At 39.0% G+C, this 26,113-nt stretch overlaps 1 protein-coding gene across 3 annotated transcripts in view; it reads right to left on the reverse strand.

Annotated features, from left to right (window-relative positions):
- VAV3 (vav guanine nucleotide exchange factor 3) overlaps positions 1-26,113 on the reverse strand; it is a 457,960-nt gene that overhangs the window by 159,488 nt on the left and 272,359 nt on the right. For all 3 annotated transcript variants that reach the window (XM_055401823.2, XM_088835531.1, XM_088835532.1), the window contains 2 exons: positions 11,974-12,075; positions 11,565-11,665 (listed from right to left, as the gene is read on the reverse strand). In XM_055401823.2, the coding sequence (XP_055257798.1) occupies positions 11,565-11,665; positions 11,974-12,075 (203 nt within the window). The remainder of the gene's footprint in view (positions 1-11,564; positions 11,666-11,973; positions 12,076-26,113) is intronic.

The following is a 26,113-nucleotide window of genomic DNA, read 5'->3' on the forward strand; positions in this document are numbered from 1 at the left end:
CAATGCTAATTTCCTTTTCATCCCAGTTTACCTGTTTAGAAATAGAAATGACAAACTCCATTATATTTCAGTTCCTGAAAATGACTAGCAGTTAGGAAGGGCCCTGAGATATGCAAGAGAGTAACTTGGCAGAGGGCAAAGGGTATCTCTGAGAGGAAAGACACACTACACGTGGAAAAGCTGGTGGGGAATAATTTTGTTTCCTTCCCCCATATCCAGGAGTACTTATGCATACTATAATTTTTCCAGACTGTAGAAAAACATCTCATCATTTTGAGCCTATGCTATATTTTTGCCAACCAAAATGATCGTCTGAAGGAGGATCTGAGAAGAGAAGACACTGATGGGAACATGAGGAGAGAAAGGGTAGTTCTAAAAGAGGGCTCTGTAGACTAAATGAACCTCTGATAGAGGTTCCAAGAAGCCTCAGAACCAGAGTTCAAGGGGAAAAGTACCAGAACACCTGAGTAGCTGTCAGATTGCTTTACACAGGAAGACTGCCTGGGGCATGGAACAGGAGGTTTTAGGCCATTCTGTTTTTTAAAGGACTATACCTGATTAATGGAAGTGAAGATGCATGAGCAAAAAGTCACCTTTCTGGAGAAAAGCAAAGCCTGCATTTCTTTTTCAATGTCGACCCTATCATCCTAACTTTCCTACATAACTGCTATGAAGGCATCTTTGCCAGGTGTGAAGTCGGCCTTTACAAACGACAGAAAGCTATTTCCCTCCTCCTCTCTGCTAGAAATAGGCAAAGTTTCAGAAGAAAGATTGCCTAAGAGAAGTTGTGTAGGGAGAGGGTCTATCAAAGTGCCATTTGGCTGGATACTGTGCCCAAACTGAGAACCCAGGTTAGGTGAACTCAGGTTCCTAACAGGCAAGTTGTGATACCTGTTACACTGGTTTAACCAGAAAGACCTATAAGCCAGAAAAGCCCTACACTACTTTCTTCTTCTACTGTGAGTTAAGAAAGAGCCTGAACTGGAAATCACAGACAGCAAGAAGCACCAAACAGGAGGAGAGTTTAAATTTCCCATCCAAGCAGCTGAGGAAAGTTTGATATTTCCAGATGACCTCTTAATGGGAAAATCTCCTATCTTTCAGGGTTGGTGTTTGAAAATGAGAGCGCATCTTAATTTTAATTCAGAAATATTTTTTTTCTGACACTGCACAGAATTGTTACCATATGTTTAAATATATTTTATTTTTAGCATAAAGCCCAGGACAGCCCACATGGCAGTAGTTGGCACATCATATTCCAGCAGTGCTCTGGGTTTGCTCAGGAAGAAGAAATGGCTGTATCTAAGGTGATGATCTAGCTATGCATATACCTGCACATATTTACCTAGATAACAGATCCAGGGAACAGAAGCTCCCCATTTACAGGCCCTCCCTGTCTTGCTGCTCGGTTCAAGCCAGCCAGCGGCAGGCATGAGTGAGCACTGAGCACAAAACACAAAGCCGGTAAGGTCCAGGCAAGGTATGAATGGGACTGGTCAAGTAAGGGAAAAACTAGACTTGACTGACCACCATACCCAACACTCCCTCCTTAATTCTCCCGCTGCCTATTGTCTCCTGCTTGCCTTCTTTGCATCTCATCAGGCTTTCCTCCTAGTTCTTACTGAATGTACCTGCTCTTCACAAAGGCTCCTCTGTGTAACCCAGATTGGAAAATGGACAAGGGGCTTTGTGCTGGATACAACTCCAACTCTGAAGGCCTGAGTCCTTAATGGGGGCTTACCCTTTCCTTGCCCCCACTCCCTATCCTCCTGGCCACCACAGCACCCCCACCCTCCCCACTGCCATCCACAAAAGAGGCTCATTTCTTCCACGGACTTGGCATAGAGCAGTTCACACTGTGATCTGCTCATGCTGGGCAGAGCACATAAATAGAGGCTCTTAAAAGTCTGAGGTTTTATTTAGTCATATTTCATGGGAGGGTTCTGTAAATATTCTGAGGAGAGGGCAAAAGCCAAAGGACTAGAAATAACTCTTAGAATCTGTTCTGAGTTCAGAAATTCTTAACCAAGCTCCTTTATTTATACTTTTGTACTTGTTCTAGTGGTTGTGCCACCAGACTGATTGGCCCCTTTACGAACACGATCTAAATTCTGATAACCGTATCAACACAGCAGCTATAAATTTTACAAAAATAACAGTGATGAGAGAGCAGAAAACCCAACTGCAACACACTGTTTCATACATGTTTAAAGTAAAAGTCAATTTTGGATGGGAAAATAGAATAACAACCTCTTCTGATGATGTATTCTATGGAAAAGTTGCTCTGATTTTCAATCTACAACACCATCCTTCATTTCCTCTTGATACGTACCCAAAGATACTTTGGCGGGCACTCGGAGCTCTAAAACACTCTCTGTGCATCACAGTTCCACATCAGGACGAGGATAATAAGAGCTGATGACTATCAATTTTATTTGGCTGAATTCTGACCAATTAGAAAGGTGGGTGGTTGAGATATGACAAAAGATCTCTCTTTTACTGTCTCTTTTTCTTCTGGAAATTTCCTTAGAGTGGTAATTCAATTTTTCAAGTTTCCAAAAGTTTTTAATCCTCAACTTGCCCTTACCCTGCAGCTGATTTCTCAGGCTCCTATTGATCAAACTATAAAATGTTCTTACCCTTTCAAGAACCTTTCTAGATGGTGACTCACAGGCCCTCAAGGGGTTTATACCTTGCATTCTTTCATCATGTCCCAACTGGCTTAATGTAATTCAGAGAAGTGCTGTTACTGAGGTGCTTGGAGCCTGAGCAGAACTCCATTTTCAATGCCAGCACAGTGCATGTATTTGTGTAAGACAAATGATTTTCACTGAGACTTTAGACTCATATCATTCATTTGTTTAAACATAAACTTCAGTCCTATTATATCTGTTTTCCAATACAAGTGGCTCTCAATGCATACATTATTACACAACCAGCTTTGTCTCTTGTCTGAAGTTCTATTTCTTAAGACTAAACAAATCGGTGCCCAGTAAGATCATTTGTCTCAAAAGGGACCACAGGAAAGTAATTACCAGGAGAGCCTTTGAAGTTCTTCATCATCATGGCTAATATCCTATTTTTATGAAACATTAAAACTGAACGGCAGCAGGACTGATCAAATTTTGGAGGAAGTTGCACAAACCCTATTTTCACCACTCAGATCTACAGCAATATTCTGTAAAAACAAAAACATAACTAATACTCGGAAAGAGGCTTTGATTTCAAGTCTTTTCAGGAGCTCTAACAAGGATCCAACCATATAAGAGTTTTCAGTTCACTTTAACAATTATTAATGTAAGATTGGTGGTGGTGGTTTAGTTGCTAAGTCATGTCTGACTCTTGCAACCTCACAGACTGTAGCCTGTCAGGTTCCTCTGTCCATGGAATTTCCCAGTCAAGAATACCAGAATGGGTTGCCATTTCTATCATTCAGTTTAGTTCAGTTCAGTCACTCAGTCGTGTCTGACTCTTTGCAACCCCATGAATCACAGCACGCCAGGCCTCCCTGTCCATCACCAACTCCTGGAATTCACCCAAACTCATGTCCATTGAGTCGGTGATGCCATCCAGCCATCTCATCCTCTGTTGTCCCCTTATCCTCATGCCCCCAATCCCTCCCAGCATCAGGGTATTTTCCAATGAGTCAACACTTCGCATGAGGTGGCCAAAGTATTGGAGTTTCAGCTTCAGCATCAGTCCTTCGAATGAACACCCAGGACTGGTCTCCTAAATTGACCCAAATAATTAAATGGAAGGAATAATAACTACTCTAGAATACAAAATTGTCTTGATAAGTTAAAAAAGATACTTTTGCCTAGAAAATCCCATGGATGGAGGAGCCTGGTAGGCTGCAGTCCGTGGGGTCGCTAAGGGTCGGACGCGACTGAGCGACTTCACTTTCACTTTTACACATTGGAGAAGGAAATGGCAACCCACTCCAGTGTTCTTGCCTGGAGAATCCCAGGGACGGGGGACCCTGGTGGGCTTCTGTCTGTGGGGTCGCACAGAGTCGGACACGACTGAAGTGTCGCAGCAACTAATTTATATAAAAGACTTTAAATAATGTTAAATAGAACCAAAGTCATTTTTTGGTTATGAAATCAATGATTAAGCTTCAGTTTATGTAAAAGTCATGTGATAAAATGCCTAGTGGTAGAAGGATAAAATAAAATTATATTCTAAAAGTTTATCTCTTAGGATGAAACACTGCAATGTGCTGTGCTGTGCTTAGTCACTCAGTTGTGTCTGACTCTTTGTGACCCCATGGACTGTAGCCCACCAGGCTCCTCTGTCCATGGGGATTCTCTAGGCAAGAATACTAGAGTGGGTTGCCATGCCCTCCTCCAGGGGATCTTCACAACCCAGGGATCAAACCCAGGTCTACCGCATTGCAGGCAGATTCTTTACCATCTGAACCACCAGGGATGCCCAAGAATACTGTAGTGGGTAGTTTACCCCTTTTCTCCAGGGGATCTTCCTGACTCAGGAATCAAACTGGGGTCTCCTGCATTGCAGCAGATTCTTTACCAACTGAGTTAGCAGGGACACCCAAATACTGCAATACTATTTATAAAAGAGCTATGTCAGATGGCAATTTGGGGTGCAGGTTCTAGGTAGCAATCTTGCAGGTTTAAGCCATGAAGACACTAAGGCTACTTTTAGGAGTGGCTGCAGCAGCAACCGTGGCCTAGATTAAAGAGTGATTAAACAGATAAGCAAATGGGGATCTGCTTCAGTTAAGTATTAGAGCAGCTGAAGCTTGCACTCCCCCTAAAGGAAAAGACAAATTAAACCGAAGTCATCTGCTCCAGCAATATTTGCCTTCCAATGTTACTTTCTTTGTTTAAAACAAGAGAATGTAAAGCAAGCTATGTTGATCAACATCAAGATAAGAAGAGGACAAGAGGAGTTTAGCCATATATTGCAACAAGGAAAAAACCATCAATGCCCCCAAAGGTTGCAGCCTAGGGCTAGACCTCCATGGTAGCATATTGTGAGAAAGAAACGCCACTCTAGAATTACATCAGTTTTGCAGTGACTTGTTGAGAAAGTCTCACATAATGGAGTTCATACCTATTCATTATTAAGGTTGGAAGGTTTTGGCAGCACACCTCAGAATCCATGTACATGTTGATCACTTAGGTTGCCATGGTGAATGTGAAGAAGTCAACTCAAGTTCAGCAAAAAAAGAGATTAGAACTGCCTTCTCTTTATGCAAATCCTCAAATGTTAAGACATAAACTAATCACCCAACCTTCAAATTTGTTTCCAAGTTGTACAGTTTGTCTTAGAAAAAAAAATAAACTTAAAGGACCCTTTTAAACACTTGAAATGTACTTGAGTTAATAATCTATCATAGTCAAATATTAATATGAATGAATTACTTTTAGAAATGAACTGCATTTTTGCCAACTAATTATTATTTTGAGGATGAATGAAGACTAGACAAATTTAAAGGATATAGAGCATGAAATATAAAAGGTTTCTGAACCCCGGGAAGATGACATCCAAAGAAGACATAATTTCCACAAAAATAGAAGCATCTAAGAGCTATTTCAAATGCTTAATGCTTAGTATCTTTACCACATCCAACACTATCAAGGATTGTAGTTGGGTTGAAATATTCCTATTTAGGAAAAAGGAGTAAAAACTTGATGGTCAACACCTTGACTTTGGACGGGATATTAAAGGATAGATACAAAAGATGAGAAACACATACCCTATGGTGAAGGAGCATATACTCTACTAAAGGAAATAAAAAGTGGCAGAGGGAATTCTCTGACAGTCCAGTGGTTAGGACACCACACATTTACTGCCGAGGGTCTGGGAACTAAGATCCCATAAGCCACATGATATGGTCAAAATAAAATAAAATGCTACAAACTTCCATTAAAAAATAAAGACTGATTAGAGGATGGGTACTCACTGTGAAAAACTCTTAAAAAATAAAATTAAAATTAAAATGGTTAGAGACAGTAGTGCTTACCAAAAAGTTCATGGGTTCCACTACTTGTCCAGCTTCCCTTGTAATTAACTTGAGGCCATGTGACAGGTTTTAATCAATGGACTTCTAATGCTAAAAAATGGAATTGCTCACTTCCAGTTCAAAAGGCTTAAGAGCAGCAAGCCCAGGATCACATATTGAATTCACGGTCATAAGATGGAACTAGCTTAGATCCCTAAGCCATAACTTACAAGGCAAGGACCCACAACAAATACCGCATGTCTGAAAAACAAACTTTTATGCGTTAAAACCATTGGGATTTTGGGGTTTTAGTTACAATGATACAGCCTAACCTTGGCAAAGACATAAAACCAACACACAAACTAATTAGACAACAATTTTTTTTAAGGTAAGAGAACAGTTTAATGCAGACTACTATTAGATGGGTAGAGTAAGGTTAAAAGATTGGCAAAGAGATTGGAGAGGAAGTATTAATAAAAGAGGGTAATCCTGGAACTGTAGGGAGAAAATGGAGCATATTTCAGGGAGAGGAAACACTAAGAACCAAGCAAAAATTCTAAAAACTGGGATCAAATGGAACAGGAAGTAGATTCCTCCAGAAAGAGAGATATTTTTGTCATTAGTGTCCCATGAGCCTGGTCATTTTCTTGCTACTTATTAACCTAACCCAAGTGTCCCTTGTCAAAGGCTTAGTGATCAATGCTCAGGGTGTGAATTTTAACTTGAATAAATACTATGCTGCTGCTGCTGCTAAGTCACTTCAGTTGTGTCCGACTCTGTGTGACCACATAGACGGAAGCCCACCAAGCTCCCCCGTCCCTGGGATTCTCCAGGCAAGAACACTGGAGTGGGTTGCCATTTCCTTCTCCAATGTGTGAAAGTAAAAAGTGAAAGTGAAGTCGCTCAGTCGTGTCCGACCCTTAACGACCCCATGGACTACAGCCTACCAGGCTCCTCCATCCATGGGATTTTCTAGGCAATAGTACTGGAGTGGCTTGCCATTGCCTTCTCCGGAATATATACTATAAAGGAATGCAAAAGTCTACTCAGTTTTCCATCTTTCATCCTTAGAGTACCAGCCAGGGATTCAAATCAGGTTTTTACTCCACTTATCCCACAATTACTCAAGCTCTAGTCTCTCCAAGGGTAGAACCAGGAATTGTCCAATCCCCCACAGCCTCCTACTTCTGCTTCTAAGACCACAGTGATTTTCAGGGTCCAGAAATCTTGGTATACTACAGTTCTACTCATTATTCTATCTATCTATTGGTCTACCCACATATTCATCTATCCATCATGGTCTCCAAGAGGTCAGAACATCAATTCAGCATGGTTCTTATCAGCGAGAGGCTCACTGTCTAATTGAATTTTGAACATTATCCTGTGAGGAATAGAAGATATACTGAGAAAATGAGGGCTATATCAACCTTGACTTTAATAAAGGTCATGCTGCAACGTGTATAGTGAAAGGAAAACTAACATCAGGGAGGGGATTTTTGTAGTTAATCTATAGCAGTACCATATGCGCAGATTCTCAAGGGACTCGGGAGGAGAACTAAGAAGAATAGGTAAGTGAATGAAGATGAGAGAGGCCATTAAGTCAAGGCTGACCCCCAGGTTTGAGTGACTGTATGAGTGGTGGATCTTTAAGACAAAAAATTGGAGGAAGTTAGTGGTGATGACTACTGAGGTTGGTTTTAAATATCTGAAACTGGAGGTCACTGCAGGATACCTGGGAAGGGATACATTAGAAGAAGAAGATTCGGAATTCAAAGCTCAGGCGAGAGGTCTTAAGTGGAAATGGAGCCTTATCTACCTGGGTGGCAGATTATGGGTAAAGCCAGAAAAATTAATCGGATATACAAAGGATGACCTGAGGGGATGTGAAGGAGAATGATTAACAGTGACAGATGATAGAGAAGAATCAAGTTGAATAAGGCCAGCAATGTAATGACCAGTGGAAATGACAACTGCAAGGTAGAAGACTCCTTAGCCTTCATTTAGGCCCTGGGTCATTTTGTACAACTTTTAACTCTTTTCCAACTGACCACTCCCTTAGCTATAAACATGTCCAGTGTTGAATTAAAGGCTCCACTTTTTGAAGCTGTCTTCCAACCCAACTATATCCAACTTGTTTACAACAATTTAGCCATTCCTACTAGCCATGACTTTCTGAACCACAAGTGGATTCTTGAGTAACACTGAACCAAGTGGAATCTCTTTTTGTCTCCTGAAGAGAATATGGACTATTAACCAATGAAGCCATAAAGCTCTATAAAACTGGGGATCATCTCAAATCACCTATGATTTATTTTACAGAGAGACTTGGAATCTTTAAGTTTTCCTTAAATCAATACTATTCACTTGCTTTAAATTTGGTTGTTGGGATGATTTCTCCCAAAGTCAAGTTCTTACCTCCATACAAAAGCCCCATTCAAGTAAACCATGTCTCCAGCCTCTGATATATCTCGTCCTGTCTCCTGCCCTTCTCCCGTACACCCGTTTTTCTCCAATCACATCACTCATGGAAAATTAATTGTACTCATGGAAAATTAATTGCAAGCAATTACTCCTGGCTGTCAAAACAAAGAACTGTGCAAAAACTTAAACCAATATTGGGAACTGGGATTCTCTGCAGACTAGGAAACAGCCCATAATGTCTAGTTTGCCCATGTCCTCAAAATGCCACCTATTTTACCACACAAAGATCTGCCAAGCTGAAACTTACAATCTACCCATGACTACTTCCTACACCAGAACAGGAAGGGGTGAGGCAGAGGAGAGGATGTCAGGAGACTTCCAAATTTCAGAGGGTATCTGTTTGGCAGTGAGGGAGAAAAGGCTGCTGATAAACTATAATGAAAATTCCTCTTCGCTCTGAAAACAGATCCCTTTATTTTTAAGGGCTACCCAGCAAATCCTAATCTGAAGGCAAAGAAAGGGAAGACTCCTCCATACCACTAATTGACTGACTGTGGGCATTCAATGCCATCAGTCTCTTAAAAATCTTGGACAGGAAAGGACAGAAAGAGGAGAGAAAAAGAATGAGGACAAGATGTGGAAAACAGAAGGAGACTGGAGGGCAATTTAAGGATGCAGCAAAGAATCAAGAGAACACGGGACTATGTCCAAAACTCCAAGAAGTGGTATTTCCTGGTGGTCCCGTAGTTAAGAATACACCATTCAATGCAGGGGCATGCATTCCTTTCCAAAAAATAGCTTCTTATCATAATACCTTGAATGAAAATACTGAGCTTTCATTGTGTCCAGGCACTTTTCTATGCATCAACATTATTTCATATGATCCTCACAATAATCCTCTAAATTTCATTTTTACAGATGAATAAATGAGATGTTTACATACTTTCCCCAGGTTCATACGGCTAGTTAAGAGCTGAGCCAGATTTTTAATCAGCTCTGCTTGACTCACAGCCACTCTCCTGCACTCTTTCCTTTAGACTGCAAGAACCTTGCCAACTATGGGATCACTTTCTACTCACAGACTGAAACTCAGAAGACAGGGCTATGGGACTGACAAAAATCCACTCACCTACTGTGAGCAAATAACATGTTAATTGTCCTCAAAGGGGATAAAGGACAGAACACATAAAGATGAAACCACAGAAATATTAAGTGATAAACTGCATCAGGTAGGCAATTAAATAGCAATAATGTGCTGGTGTGCTGTGCGCACTGCACTCAGTCGTATCTGACTCTCTGCGACCTCATGGACTGTAGCCCACCAGCTGCCTCTGTCCATGGAATTTTCCAGGCAAGAATACTGGAGTGGGTCACCATTTCCTCTCCAGGAGATCTATCTGATCCAGGGATTGAACCCCTGTCTCCTGTGCATCTCCTGCATGGCAGGCAGATTCTTTAAAGGACAGGACAGATAAAGATGGACCTACACACACATATGAGTGATAAACTGCATCAGTTCAGTTCAGTTCAGTCACTCAGTCGTGTCCGACTCTTTGCGACCAGGTAGGCAATTAAAGGGCTTCCCTGGTAGCTCAGCTGGTAAAGAATCTGCCTGCCATGCAGGAGACCCTGGTTCAATTTCTGGGTCAGGAAGATCCCCTGGAGAAAGGATAGGCTAACCACTCCAGTATTCTAGGACTTCCCTGGTGGCTCAGATGGTAAAGAATATGCCTGCAATGTGGGAGACCTGGGTTCAGTCCCTGAGTTGGGAAAATCTCCTGGAGGAGGGCATGGCAACACACCCAGCATTCTTGCCTGGAGAATCCCCGTAGACAGAGGAGCCTGGCGGGCTATAGACCATGGTGTCTCAAAAAGTCGGACAAAACTGAGCAACTAAGTACAGCACAGGCAATTAAATAATAATAAATGGATGTACTATTTCTATTTTATACCTTTGTAAACTGTTTCTGACCTTCAGAAACATTAGGAGGTGCTAATCTTATCTCCTTTACCTACAGACTTTGAGCCAATTAACTGCATAAGCACAGTGACTCCCATCAGCAACTGGGCACGGCTCTTCTGAGGATGGAATCAGTCCAAGCAGGCAGGGCAGGCACAGTGCAGGTGCTCAACTAATGCCAGGCTCTTTCTCCAAGCACTGCCCAAGCCTGGCGTCAAGAGTGGCTGGAGGAGTCCTGCAAATGCATCTACGGAAGGAGCCAAATGAGAGGAATGCACCGTGATCTCCGTCTTCTAATAGGATTCACAAGTTTTGAACGATTGCCTATTTTCTGAACTTGGCCCTGAAATGAGCTATTATTCTCTGTTTCACTCTTCTTCACATTATCCAAAATAATTCAATGTCCACCTTTCCCTTTGGGAAAATCAAAGGTTGACACAGCTACCTTTTGAACTCAAGCTGTTAAAGATCCCTTTCTTCTGTTCAAAAAGTTCTACTGATTTTGAAAGGTCTTATTGATAAAACACAGAGAAACTCAGGGGAAAAGGACAAAGAGAAAGAAGAAGAAAGAGAAAGAATAAAGAGGCCAGAAAAGAAAGAGAAGGAAAAGAGCCCAAGAGGGGTAGAGAGAGGCAAAAGGCTACTGAATGCATAATTGCCAGCAGCCTTGGAAACTGGCTCAGGTTACAATCATGGAGCATTATTTTTAAAAACCAAGGGGGAAACATTTACACAAAATCCAAAGGATATACATTCTTTGTTAAAGGCTGGAAAATGACAATGTATTCATTAATTCATGAATTAGTCTGTGCAATGTTTACTCCTGGCAGCTTAGCCTTTTGGAGATGAATATTTAAGAGAAAAGGGGAGAAATTCAAAAACCAAAGACAGAAAAAGAACCATTTTTTCCTGTTTTGTTTTCTGACTCTGTGTGCTGCAGCTATATTTGTATAGTGTTGGCGAGATTTAGGGGAAGGGGGTGAATGAAACGGGTGGTAGGGAACCTCCCAAGTTCCTCTTGAAGCCCTCCGTCTCCCAGCTAGGTATAAAAGTCAGAAGAATTTCAAACCATTTTCTAATTGTGCTCATAAACAATAGTTTCAAAAGCCGATATGTTATAATAAACACATATTTAGAGTAAATTAGGCCTTAATTATGTTGAGCAAGTTTTATGTTCTCATTAAAAGCCGAATCACAGCAATAAACATGACTTACCAGCGGAATTAACTCTGCTGCAATTGTCTACTCTTCCCAAACATTCTTTGTGTGCTCTGGCTCCACACTTAACACATAAATAACCTTGAAAAAATGTTCCCCTGCAAGGGAAAATCAGAGAGTGATAGGTTAAAAGGTGCAAATTTCTGCCCCTAGGAAACTTTTAGCGCCAGGAAGCAGAACAAGAGAACACAGCACAATGCAGAGTCCCCTTCAAGCCAATGGAGAGAACGCTCCTGGGATCTGGAGGAACCGTCCAGGCACAAGGCCAAGGGATGATCTGATGGATCCAAACTGGTAAGGCAATATATCCATTAGAAAACATTCTGACTGGGACCTTAGGAAAGCCGAAACATTTGGTAGTTACACCAGTTCCTTTAAACTGAAAACCAAGACCACACCAACTAACCTCAGGAGCATCTGGCAGACTCTGCAGGATGTAACCCGGTTGAAGGTGTGCATCTTGAACTCATGGAAGTTGGAGTCTGCATAGTCCGGCCTTATGTTGGATCTAGACAAAAGGAAAAAGGTAACATCCTCAAGAAAGCTTCACAACACAGCATCAGTCTAAGTTCATCAATTTTACACTGGGTAGAGAGGTGATTCAGGCAAATAGGCTACTAAATACACAATGTTTTCTAAGCCAAATGCTTTGCATTAAAATATGCACCAAAATCCGGCTGTGTGAGAACCGGCAACATATAAAGACTGAAGCAACCGAATCCGGCTCAGAATTGCATGTTCCCAGGGAATTTTACAGATTGGCCACGTAGGTCAACCTGCCAGAAAGAACACAAAGCCTTGAGGGATATTCACACTGTGTGATGATTTCTTTTTTCTCTAGCCACATCACCAAAATAGAAACTAGCTGCAGGGGGCAGGAGGGAAGGGAAAGGGGTGCTGCATTTCCACAGGGTTCCTGTTGGAATAGGTATGTGGATTATGTAATGATCTATAAAAGTGAATACAAATTTCCCAAAAGAGTTCAAACAAAGCATCAGTCTGATCATTAAAAATGTCCTCCTTAAAAAGAACCCAGTTTTCTGGCAATCTAAATAAAAGGTAAACAAAATTACTTTATCATTCATATTTTCTTTATATTATACACTTATGCAAAAAAAAAATACTAAGCATACTGCAAAATGACATTCACTGTGCATTTACTCTGTGCTGATACTGTGATACAACACGATGTGCTTATTGCACCTCACTTAACCTTCACACCAATCCTAACTGTGAGGCACTAATCAATTCACTAGATTACAAACAGGGAAACAGAGGCTTGCGTGCGTGTGTCCTAAGTCGTTTTAGTTGTGTTTGACTCTTTGCGACTCCATGGATCATAGCCTGCCAAGCCCCTCTGTCGATAGGATTCTCCAGGCAAGAATACTGGAGTGGGTTGTCATGCCCTCCTCCAGGGAACCTTTCCAACCCAAGGACTGAACTCATGTCTTTTATGTCTCCTGCACTGGCAAGCAGGTTCTTGACCACTAGCACCCAATGGGAAGCCCCAACAAAAGTTCACATTAAAGGAAAAGGCAGAGCTGGGAACTCCAACCCAGGTCTGTGCTCTTAGCCACCAAAGTTGTAGTGCAAGGAGGAATTCAACAGTATTCACCTTCATATAATTAGATTTTTGTGTTAATAAGTATATGGGAAACTGTTTAGTCATTTCCAGAGGACTTTTTATATTATTCTTAATTTGTCCATGTTACCAAAGAAAGCAGAAAAATTATGAAAGGATAAATTAAAAATGAATACAGATCAGAGGGACACCTAGAAAGCTAAGATGAGGCTCTCTGAGATGTTACAAGTGATCTGTGAGACTGTAGGAAAAGTTTGAGATGAGCCAGGATTCCCCTTTTATAGAACACAGCGACTCTCAAGCACACACAGCCTTGGCATAATGAAGCATAACGCAGGCGGGCAACCAGGCATCAATCTCTGAGGTACCAGGAGAAGCCTTACGAAAAAACATTCACAAAGGCAATTGGAGTAGCAGGCAGTGATGCAGAAGTGTCAGCAAGGTCAGCCTTGCAATCCATCTGCTGAATATAACCGTGCTAAAAATGAAATCAAATATTAGTGCCATCTGGGATTTCTCTGCTCTGTGCTTCTAGCGACCTCACTTTTTAGGAAAACGTTCCACTGCGTACTGAAAAGGACGGCCATTTCCATGGAGGCATTTTTGTGTTGCTGATTAAAAATTACAGAGTGTTTCTTCAGGAAGGGAAAAGTTGAAGAAAAGATAATGATCTAGAAACAAAACTCTTTTCACACTGTTAAAAACATTTGATTCTTGAGTCCATAAAGCCAGGCATTGATATGAGCATGGAATCCCATTTCCTCAGCCAGGAAGGTCCATTGTTCATCTCTCTCTGAGCATCAGGTGATAACAGTGATAGAAGGACTGTCAAACAGCAACTTTGTCTGGCAAACTTGAAGAATTCATCAGCCTGGAGTTTCAGAATAAAAGTAGGTCTCCTTCAGGCAGGAACTCAAGTAAATAGATACAAAATAGGTAAGAATTTAATTAATCTTAGAAGTCTACCTAGAACATCTTTCTCTTAGGGCCAGCCCAAGTCATGTGTGTGTATTGTGTGTGTGTGTTTACCATTTGTATTTAACATTTTCACCAACTAACTAGGAATAAGCTGACTTTTCAGAAGACAAAAGCTGAGAGCAAGATTACACTGAAAGGTTAAAAAGAAAAATCTTACATAAAGAAAAAAAATAGAAAATATTGTTGACAGTAGTTGCCATAAGTGAGACTTGAAGATGTAGGGTAGAAGGGTAGAAAGGAACAGTTGGAAATTTGGGGCTAGTTTTTAACTTAACTGCATGTTATTTTAAAAATCTTAAATCAAACACTAAAGAATAAAAGTTAACTCTATGACCCTGCTACTGAGGCACTACAGAATATAAAAGCATGGTTGAGAACAGGAATCTGAAATCAGACCACCTGGGCTTACATCCTAACATGCAAATCAATAACAGGGTGACCTTGGGCAAGTTAATATGTACAAAACAGGAATACTAATAAAATCAAACTCGGAAAGGAAGGTAACTTACGTAAAGTGCTTAGGACGTTGCCTAGCCCAGAGTTGGTGTTTGGTAAGTCTTGGCTCTAATTTATAAATTACTGATTCTAATTCCACATAATAATGATGTAATCAGGATAATGCTTTTATGAGTGGTGAAGAGTCCCTTGGTAGTCTTGGGACTGAATCTCTAGAGGGTCCCTATTCTTCCAGGAATTTCATGAAGGAAGGTTGTTGTATGTTCAGTGTCCTCGGGACCAGGAATACATATGTAATGATTTAAGCACATTAAGAAATAGGGTTACTCAGGAAAGGAAATGTATGCAAAAGTCCAGGGAATTAGATGAAGTCATATCAAACTAAATATAACAGAGATGTCAATATACATGGGGAGGCAGAAACCAAAGACAGTAACTCGGTTGAATGGGAAGAGCTGGAAAGGTAGGCTGAAGCAGAAGAGGATAAAGAAACATCAGGTTTATAGTTTTGATAACACAAGGACAGAAATGTAGAATTTATTACACACCTCTAATGTACCAGGCACATTAATTAACTCTTCATATATTTTTTCACATTTACTTCTCACAATAAACCTATAAGATAGAGTGATTCATTCACTTCAGACTTAAAAGCACCTACATGTAGACAGGCCCTAAAGCAGGAACAGAAAGAAGAGTCCTTGAGCTGGAGACCAGTGGGTGAAAAGCGGGGATATAGGAGGTGAGCAAGAGTGGCTGGCAGGGCCAAGGAAAGAGCTGGGACTGACGCCACATTTTCACTAAGTCGGGTCAGCCGTGTTTGACGCTTTGTGACCTTATGAACTGTAGCTCGCCAGGCTCCTCTGTCCAGGGGGATTCTTCAGGCAAGAATACTGGACTGGGTTGCCATTTTCTTCTTCAGACATAACATTTAGTTGACCCCTCAAAATCTCTATGACTACTATGTAGAAAATTCCTTGCAGTGCAGCAAATGCGGACAGAGCAAGACCAAGTGTGGGGTGGCACTGACTACAGATGAGAACTGGACCTGTTATAGGCCAGCTCACTTGCCTGGTCATACAGCTATAGAAAAAGGATTCCATTTAAGTAACCTGTTTTGATATACTACAGTCTACTTATGAGAACTTGAGTGGAATCTCAAGTATATCCCATTTCTTTTGCTTCATTTAGGGCCCATTGTTAATACAAGTTGACCATCTGGTGATGTCCATGTGTAGAGAAGTCTTGTGTTGTTGAAAGAGGGTGTTTACTATGACCAGTGCGTTCTCTTGGTAAAATTCTATTAGCCTTTGCCCTGCTTCATTACGCGCTCTAAAGCCAAATTTGCCTGTTACTCCAGGTGTTTCTTGACTTCCTACTTTTGCATTCCAGTCCCCTAAAATGAAAAGGACATCTTTTTTGGGTGTTAGTTCTAAAAGGTCTTGTAGGTCTTCATAGAACCATTCACCTTCGGCTTTAATATGCTTTAATAGCATATTAAAAAGCAAAGACATTACTTTGCCAACAAAGGTCCGTCTAGTCAAGGCTATGGTTTTTCCAGTGGTCATGCATGGATGTGAGAGTTGGACTGTGAAGAAAGCTGAGTGCCAAAGAATTGATGCTTTTGAACTGTGGTGCTGGAGAAGACTCTGGAGAGTTCCTTGGACTGCAAGGAGATCCAACCAGTCCATCCTAAAGGAGATCAGTCCTGGGTGTTCATTGGAAGAACTGATGCTAAAGCTGAAACTTCAATACTTTGGCCACCTCATTTGAAGAGTTGACTCACTGGAAAAGATTCTGATGCTGGGAGGGATTGGGGGTGGGAGGAGAAGGGGATGACAAAGAATGAGATGGCTGGATGGCATCACCGACTCGATGGACATGAGTTTGAGTGAACTCCAGGAGTTGGTGATGGACAGGGAGGCCTGGCGTGCTGTGATTCATGGGGTCACAAAGAGTCGGACACGACTGAGCGACTGAACTGAACTGAACTCTTATTATTTCCAGAATCACTTTTAAGAATGAAAATATGATATATCACTCCCTCCTTTGAATATGTCTGCTGATTCCTAATGCCTATGGGGATAAAGATAAATCTTCTGGCAATGGCATGAAGAGTTTTAAGCTCTAGCTTTAGCTACCACTCACCTACCCCTTCTTTCCCACTCACTCAAAAGCCGTACACTATAAACATACAGAACTCATCACATTTCTCAGGCATATTCTTCTTGTCTATAATCCTGTATTTTATAATCCATTCACTCTAAATGTTTCCCCTAACTTATAATTGCTAATTTACCTGGTTACTCACTTAGGACCAGATTTTAAAAAACAAGACTCCTTTGAATATTTTCTTTGGGTCCGCATGATTAAGATAGTGATTATCAGTATCGTCTGGATTCTCAAAGTACTTTTTTGGTCTTCTACTACAATACTACCTTGTATTGGAACCACTAACTATCTGCTCCCAACAATTGGAAATCTATTCAATGCTATTTATGTCTATATTACCAAGACTTAGCTCAATGTTTCCTATCTATATATACTAAGCTTATAGTATTGGAGAAGGAAATGGCAACCCACTCCAGTACTCTTGTCTGGAGAATCCCATGGACGGAGGAGCCTAGTAGGCTACAGTCCACTGGGTCGCAGAGTCAGACACGACTGAACTACTTCACTTTCACTTTCTTTCACTTTATAGTATTGAATAAATTAACAAACATTCCTATCTATATATTAACTATTCTGCTACTTAAAGGGAAAAGAACTGAAAAAAGAAAAAGCGTAGTTGTCATACCCTCAGAAAGATGTCCACTGAGTTAGAGAAGCAAAAACTCATATCCATGAAATAACAAAACTTATAATTAAGGATCAAAGAAATAAAAAGGGGAAATCAATTAGTGGCTAAACAATAAGAGAAAGTAAGTGGTGTTTCATGGATAAACGAAAGGGAGAAAGTGGCGTGATTTTGGGGAGAAAACAAGGTTGAAAGCTCAAAAATGAATATCAAGTATTCATAGAACAATGGACAGATACACCATCTGTGACAATGAAATAGTTAATATTATGTCTCAAGTTGACTGGTCCATGGGTTGCCCAAATTTTTGGTCAAACATCATCCTAGGTGAAGATATTTTTGGACAAAATTAACACTTAAGTCTGAGACTGAGTAGGGCAGTTGCCCTCCCTAGTGAAAGTGGACCGCATCCAACCAGTTAAGGCCTAAATAAAATAGAAAGGCTGACCCTCCCACAAGTGAGAATTATTTCTGCCTGACTACCTTTGAACTGGGACACAGACACTTTTGCCTTCAGACTCAAACTTAAACAATGGCTTTGTCTGGGTCTCAAGTCTTCAGGTCATAGGAAAGACCCATGCCATCAGCTCTGCTGTGGATTTTGAAGTCATACTGGACAATACATCTTTGGCTCTCCTGAGTCTCCAGCTTGCTGACTCACCCTAGAAATCTTGGGGCTTGCCAACCTCCCCACATGCATGAGCCAATTCCTTATGACATATAATACACACATACACACATACATTCATACATACATACATACACACACACACACCCCATTTGTTTTGTTTCTATGAAGAAATCTAATACAGAGACACTAGAAAGTAACATTAGATAGAACTGCTGTTCTTGTTGTTCAATTGCTAAACTGTGTAAAACTTTGTGTGACTCCATGGATTGCAGGACATCAGGCTCCTCTGTCCTCACTGTCTCCCAGAGTTTGCTCAAATTCACGTCCATTGAGTCAGTGATGCCATCCTATCATCTCATCCTCTGCCGCCCCCTTCTCCTTTTCCTTCAATCTTTCCAAGCATCAGGGTCTTTGCCGATGAGTTGGCTCTTTGCATCAGGTGGCCAGAGTATTGGAACTTCAGCTTCAGCATTGGTCCCTCCAGTGAATATTCAGGGTTCATTTCCTTTAGAATTGATGGGTTTCTAAGTCCAAGAGTTTCTCAAGAGCCTTCTCTAGCACCAGAATTCAAAAATATCAATTCTTCAGTGCTCAGTCTTTTTTAGGTCCAACTCTCACATCTGTACATGACTACTGGAAAAACCATAGCTTTGTCACAAACTGATGTCTCTGCTTTTTAATACACTCTCTAGGATTGTCATGGCTTTCCTTCCAAGGAACAAGTGTCTTTTAATTTCATGGCTGAAGTCACCATCTGCAGTGATTTTGGAGCCCAAGAAAATAAAATCTGTCACTGCTTCCACTTTTTCCCCTTCTATTTGTCAAGAAGTGATGGAACTGGATATCATGGTTTTAGTTTTTAAAATGGTGAGTTTCAAACCAGCTTTTTCACTCTCTTCTTTCATCCTCATCAGGAAGCTCTTTAGTTCCTCTTCATTTTCTGACATTAAAATGGTATCATCTGTGTATCTGAGGTGGTAGATAGGATTACTGGGGCCAATTACCAAAGGAGGGGATAGAAACAATACTGAAGTTCAAATCTGTCAGCCTCCAAAATATTTTCCTTGACACCCCTAAGCCAACTTAATATGAACCACCTAGGCTTTCACTAATTTTGTGCAACCCCTAAAAGAAATCACCACACAGCATAAAAATTGCTTGTCTGCAGGTCCATCTTCATGCTGGCCTATATGATGCTTGAAAGCAGGGGCTTACTTCTCCTTTTTAACTTGTCTCAGCTTTACAGTTACCAAACATTTGACTAGGAAAATGAACTACCAGGCATTTATGGTTGATGGAAATCAGAAAAATATGCTTTTCCTATAGCATTTATTTTTCAGAAGGCTGCCTTTGCTGCATTGTCAGATGGAAATTTGGACAGAATACAGTAGATATAAAGACATTTTTACTATGCCAAAAAATTTTATCTCCCATATAAAATAAAGCTGAAGAAATACATAATGCTTAACTGAATTTCACTTAAATGCTATAATTTATGTTTATTCACCTACAACCTCTCCTTTGTGAGAAAACAACATTTAATCTTTTTATAACAACTACAATTCAATTCATAGATACAAATATATTTCAGTAGAAAAGTATGACAGTGGAATTAGTAATATCAGTTCAGTTCAGTCACTTAGTCATTTCCGATACTTTGTGACCCCATGGACTACATCATGCCAGGCTTCCTGTCCATCACCAACTCCTGGAGCTTGCTCAAACTCATGTCCATCAAGTTGGTGATGCCATCCAACCATTTCATCCTCGGTCGTCCCCTTCTCCTCAAGCCTTCAGTCTTTCCCAGCATCAGGGTCTTTTCCAATGAGTCAGTTCTTCCCATCAGGGGCCAAAGTACTGGAGCTTCAACTTCAGCATCAGTACTTCCAAAGAATATTCAGGACTGATTTCCTTTGGAATTGACTGGTTGGATCTTCTTGCAGTCCAAGGGACTCTCAAGAGTCTTCTCCAACACCACAGTCCAAAAGCATCAATTCTTCAGCACTAAGCTTTCTTGATGGTCCAACTACCACATCCATACATGACTACTGGAAAAACCACAGCTTTGACTAGACAGACCTTTGTTGGCAAAGGAATGTCTCTGCTTTCTGATATGCTGTCTAGGTTGGTCATAGCTTTCCTTCCAAGGAGGAAGCATCTTTTAATTTCATGGCTGCAGTCACCATCTGCAGTGATTTAGGAGCCCCCCCAAAATCAAGTCTGTCACTGTTTCCATTGATACCCCATCTATGGGACCAGATGCCATGATCTTAGTTTTTTGAATACTGAGTTTTAAGCAGCTTTTTCACTCTCTTCGTTTACTTTCATCAAGAAGCTCTTTAGTTCCTCTTTGCTTTCTGCCATTAGGGTGGTGTTATTAGCATGTCTGAGGTTATTGATATTTCTCCCGGCAATCTTGATTCCAGCTTGTGCTTCATCCAGCCAGGCATTTCATATGATGTACTCTGCATAGAAGTTAAATAAGCAGAGTGACAATATACAGCCTTGACATACTCCTTTCCCAAGTAGGAACCAGTCTGTTGTTTCATGTCCAGTTCTAACGGTTGCTTCTTGACCTGCATACAGATTTCTCAGGAGGCAAGTAGGGTGGTTTGGTATTTCCATATCTTGAAGAATTTTCCACAGTTTGTTGTGATCCACACCGTCAAAGGCTTTGGTGTAGTCAATGAAGCAGAAGTAGTAATATATCAGTAATACAGCCAGCTATTACTACAGAATTAGTAATACAGCTAGCTATTAAACTTTTATATATTTAAACTTAATATTTTCCTCAATTTTAACTATAAACTATTACCAGGAAGTAAATATTGGCAAAATGAAATAATCTACAATGACCCTGAGTAATTAGAGAGGAAGATGAGACTCTTCTTATGACATCATTCTCTCTCATGGCTTGTCAGTATTTCCAAATCAAGTATTCAGTTAGCATCTGGGTACCCTCTCCAAATGAAAAAGAAAGAAAAAAAATCACCATTACAGGCACTGTGACAGTTATGTAATACACAAAATAGATCATTCTATCATACTGTATTAAAAGTTGAGCAAGAGAGCTGGAAGTATAATACTTTGAAAAATACTTGTCTGAATATAGCAGGCATTTCTGTGTACCAAAAATACATAGGAAAGTAAAAATATATACAAACTGAATTACATGTGGCAATATTGCTGAAATTCAGAGAATATACATTTTGATAAACAAATGCCAGGCATAAATTACACTGTAAATGTCCTATAAGAAACTGCTGAACAATCTTAATTATTCTATGTATCATTCTACCAAATTATTTTATTTTCTGACGTCACAAGATGACATATTGGATCATGCATTATTCTATTAACCTCTATTACTTTAATTAATAAACTAAGATTTCTTTATAATTTAATACATTTAAGTAAATAAATTAATAATTTAAGCAATTAAATTATTAAAGGCAATAAATTACTATGCTTTCTAAATTTTTAAAAATTATATATATAAAACAATTTTTCTGAGTAATACAGAACTGAAAAAGCAATGAACCATCTCAATGGATTTCAAAAAAAGGCTTTAATAAAATGTATCATGAGCTTCTTATGAAACTCTATATGAACCTATGTGAACTCTAAGATGCTAAACTAGATGTTAAGGGATGCTTTCATAACACAATAAAGAATATTACACTAAGACAATGGAAAATATATGCAAAATGCTATCACAATCACCAAAGGTTCCTGAAGTCAACTGTACTACTCAACACTCATCTAGATCTGATCAATATGACAAAAATAATAAATATGAGAGATAAATATTGTAAAAAAAATACACAGAATTATCACTTGGAGGTGATATTATTCAGACTACTAGGAAAAGCCAAGAGAATAAACTCAAAACTAATGAACCTAATAAGAGAAAAAGCCATACCAGATGGTATCTGAAGCAATTCACCTATAAGATTCCAGTGTTGTCCAGCAGTAAAATGCAGTAATGTGTGTGGCGTTTTTACCTGGCAAAATTCCCCAAGTCTCATAGTTCAAGGATTTTGGGGGGCTGGTCCCATAGGAACTGAATGCCAGCAAAGTCATCCACAATCACTAAAAATTTCCTGAAGGAAAGTAGGTGCTCATCATGAACCACATGGATCGTTTCTTTAAAGGAAGTCTAGGCAGCCTAGCACAATGAAATTCAGTACCTCTGACAAACCAAATAACCTTACCACTTAGCACCGCAGGGACAGGGAACATTTCAAACCCCAAAAACATTTCAGAAGTTTCCAGATGCCAGTCAAGGTCTAAGCTTGAAAGCAAACCCTAAAAGATACCAAACTCAAGCCTGCCATGTTAAATCTCTCCTGAACAAAAATATCTAAGAAAAATCATAGCATAAAATGTTCAGGTTCTGGATGAATAAAATTTAAAAATTAACTGAGGGAAATAAAAAAAATCAAGTAAATAAAAGCTACGTACCAAATTCCTGAATAAGAACTTTGCATATTTTATTATAAATACACTTTCCTCAAGTTAATTTATAAATTTAAAACAATTCCTTTCTTTCAAAACAATACATTGACACACACACAAACACAAATATACAATGAGAATTTTCTGAACCTGACAAATGATTATAAAATTCAACTGGAAGAATAAATGTGTGAGACTAGTTGGGAAAGTTTTAAAACTAAAATGAATTATTTTAGAGGTGTGTGGAAAGCCATCATACCCTAAGAGATATTAAAATTTTTTAAAGCTGTTATTAAATCTGTATGGGACTGATAACAGAACAGAAAGATCAATAATAAAGTCTTCAAGGCAATCATGCACGTGCAAAAACTCAGTATGCAATTTTTGTAACAGGCTGTTCGTTTATTTGTCTATTCAAAATAAATAAATAAATAAAACTTAGAATCTGATGCCAGGTGGTGGGACACAATGGTAAGTAAAAAGGAGTAAAGTCTCTGCCTGTTTGGGGAAAAGAAATAACTAAATAACTCTACAAACAATTGTGAAACGGCAGGAATAAAAAGTGCCACCGAGAAAAACAGTGTTAGGAAAACTTACAACTTGGAATGTGACCTTGTCAAAAGATTATCACAGAGGGCTTTCCTACAGAAACAATGCTTGAGCTGACATCTAAAGGTGATAGAGAGTTCAGATGATGAAAATGAAGAATGTTCCAGACAGAGAAAAACTAACATTATAAATATGTTTCATAAAATATATTTACAGCTTTTTTAAAATGTTAAGGAAAGACATTTCTGTCACCCATTTTATAATGAAATAAAGTTTAGGCAATTCAAAAGTTATATTATTTATTTGATAAATGTGTATTATATGCCTGTGATGGGCCGTGAATACAGTCAGCAATAAGAAATAGTAACATAATGAGCTGCCCTCAGGGAGCTTATTTAAGTGTCAAGTATATCTGTAAATCTATATTTCAATGTAAAATTTAGAAAGAAACCTGAAATTTGTTCTAAGCAAAAAAAAAGTACTTGAAGAAAATATTGATGTAGAGTCTTAAAGGTAGAAAATAAAGATGGCTGGATTTATTTATTTGTAAAACTCAAAACTTTTCCTTGAATAAACAACAATAAAAATTAAAAGAAAAAGTAAATAGCTGTAATTTGCATGATAAAAGATTAATATCCTTGCAATATATAAGAGCCCTTGAAACCTATAAGAAAAAAAAATGAACATTCCTATTGAAAAATTAGCAAAGAGATTAACAGGAAGATTTATTTTAAAAGAAATTAAAACAATCAAATACATGAAACATGTTTAAGCTGCTAGTGACCAAAAGAAATGCAAATTTAAGTAAGATATCATTTCACATATCAAACTGGCAAAAGAGAAAAAAGGAAAAGAAAAAAGATAACACCTATCATGCATGAAGCTACAGAAATATCTGAAAACTTACAGATGTATTAATCCTCTGACATAGAATTCTGCTTATTAGAAATAATCATGAAGGGCTCCCTAGAACATATTTAATAATTAAAATTGGCATTGATTTAATTAAAAATAATGAAATAGGGAAATTATAGCGTATCTATAGTTGGAATATTAGAATTGATAAAGTGGACATAAATATGAACCAAGAAAGATATCTGCTGCTGCTGCTGCTAAGTCACTTCAGTCGTGTCCGACTCTGTGGGATTCTCCAGGCAAGAACACTGGAGTGGGTTGCCATTTCCTTCTCCAATGCATCAAAGTGAAAAGTGAAAGTTCGCGACCCCATGGACTGCAGCCCACTAGGCTTCTCCATCCATAGGATTTTCCAGGCAAGAGTACTGGAGTGGGGTGCCATTGCCTTCTCCAAGAAAGATATCTGCAATATATTAAAGGAGAACAATTTGATACCAGATATATGCAGAATCATGATTAAGATATAACTGCTCACTAACAGCAGCAGCTCACTAACATACATATGTGAAAATATAAACAAAGATTTTTAGGAATTAGGAATTATAAATGATTTTTTAAATTTTAGAATATCTGTTATCTAAATACTTTACAATGAACATACATTATCCAATTTATTCCATCTACTCTTTCCAGAGACAAAAAGAACAAATACAACCACAACCATCCATACAAGCTTTAAAACAGGTTAAGCAACTTGACTCAAATACAGAGGTAATAAGTCAGTGAACAGAATCTGATTCTAAGATTTGTCTCAAAGCCTGTGTGTTTAATCACTATGCTAAAAATATCACAAGACAATTAAAAAGACAAACTGAAGTAAATGCTTTCAGCATACATGAAAATATTTTTGATACAAAAGAAGGCATTACAAATCAGTGATAATACAATGATAAACTGATCCATAGAAAACTTGACAAAGGATATGAACAAGGAATTCATTAAGAAAAACAATTCGTTGACAAGCCTGTGATAAAATATTCAGCCTCAATAGTAAATGTAGAGTGATGGATGTTCTAGAACATGGGAAGTCTACAGCAGACACGTTATTTGGAAACCATCATTCCTGAACCCTGATTGCCTTGTTCTCCCTTACTCACCCCTCTTAGGGATGTGATATTTCTGTTGCTGTATTTACTCTAAGAAACAACAGAGCTCATCATTTTTAAACACTCCCATGAATGGGAGCACACAGACTATTAGCGTTCAACACGGAAGGTAGCCCCAAGTATAGAAGGCGAGGACTGCAGCATGACTTGAAGGTCCTGGGATAGGCAAGATGCTGCCCCACAAAGGTGAACTGAGTGACAGTTGTGGGCACAAGAAAAGCTAGTTGAACTATGGTACATTTCTTCCTGCCTTAACCTCTGTCAGTAAGATCTTCTATCTTTGATTAATTGCAAAGGATTCTATTTTTTTTTTTTTTTTTGGCTAAAATAGAGCCCACGAGAAAAGTTTGGTTTAAAAAAAAAAAAGGAAAATTAAAGTAATATTATTTTTTACAATAGTGAATAACTGTTAACAAGCAGAGCTCAATGATAAAAGTACTAGGTAAATATATTGTGATACTTTCAAATAATGGAAAAATAGCCATTTAATCATTTTGGAGAAGCATTTTCACACAAAAAAACACATAAGCACAGATGTATTCTTGAAACACTGTACATGTACATATGTGTGTATATCTGTATGTATGGATCTGTTACCATAAAAAACAATATAACACATACAGGAAAAGAAGAATTAGAACCAAAATAGAGTCTCATAGCATCATGTAATGTTCCTTCATTGTACTTGTAACAATTTCCTTTTTTACATTTCTTCGCATGATTATTTGATTAATGCTTATCTCTGCTCCCCCCAAAGACATTTAAGCTCTGTGGGGCTGGGGCTATGTCAGATTGTGCTTATCATTGTCTCTATGGCATCATATGCAGTGCCTAACATAAACAGGCATTCAACACATGTGTCGACATTTGGTGGAGTATAGAAAGGAGATTAAATATGTTAAAAGTAAAATAAAGTTAGTATACACATGTATCCCAGAATATAACTGATTAATTGTTAAACATGTTACAACTCTAGTTCTATTTTTCCTAGCAACCAAAGCAAACAGGGAAACAGACTCTCTTGAAAGTTAATTGTATAAATTTTCCTGGCACCAAAGTATAAGAAAAATTTCT

The sequence above is a fragment of the Moschus berezovskii genome, chromosome 4 (assembly GCF_049115385.1).
Source record: "Moschus berezovskii isolate FMDL1 chromosome 4, NW_MosBer_1.0, whole genome shotgun sequence".
NCBI classification, from domain to species: domain Eukaryota; kingdom Metazoa; phylum Chordata; class Mammalia; order Artiodactyla; family Moschidae; genus Moschus; species Moschus berezovskii.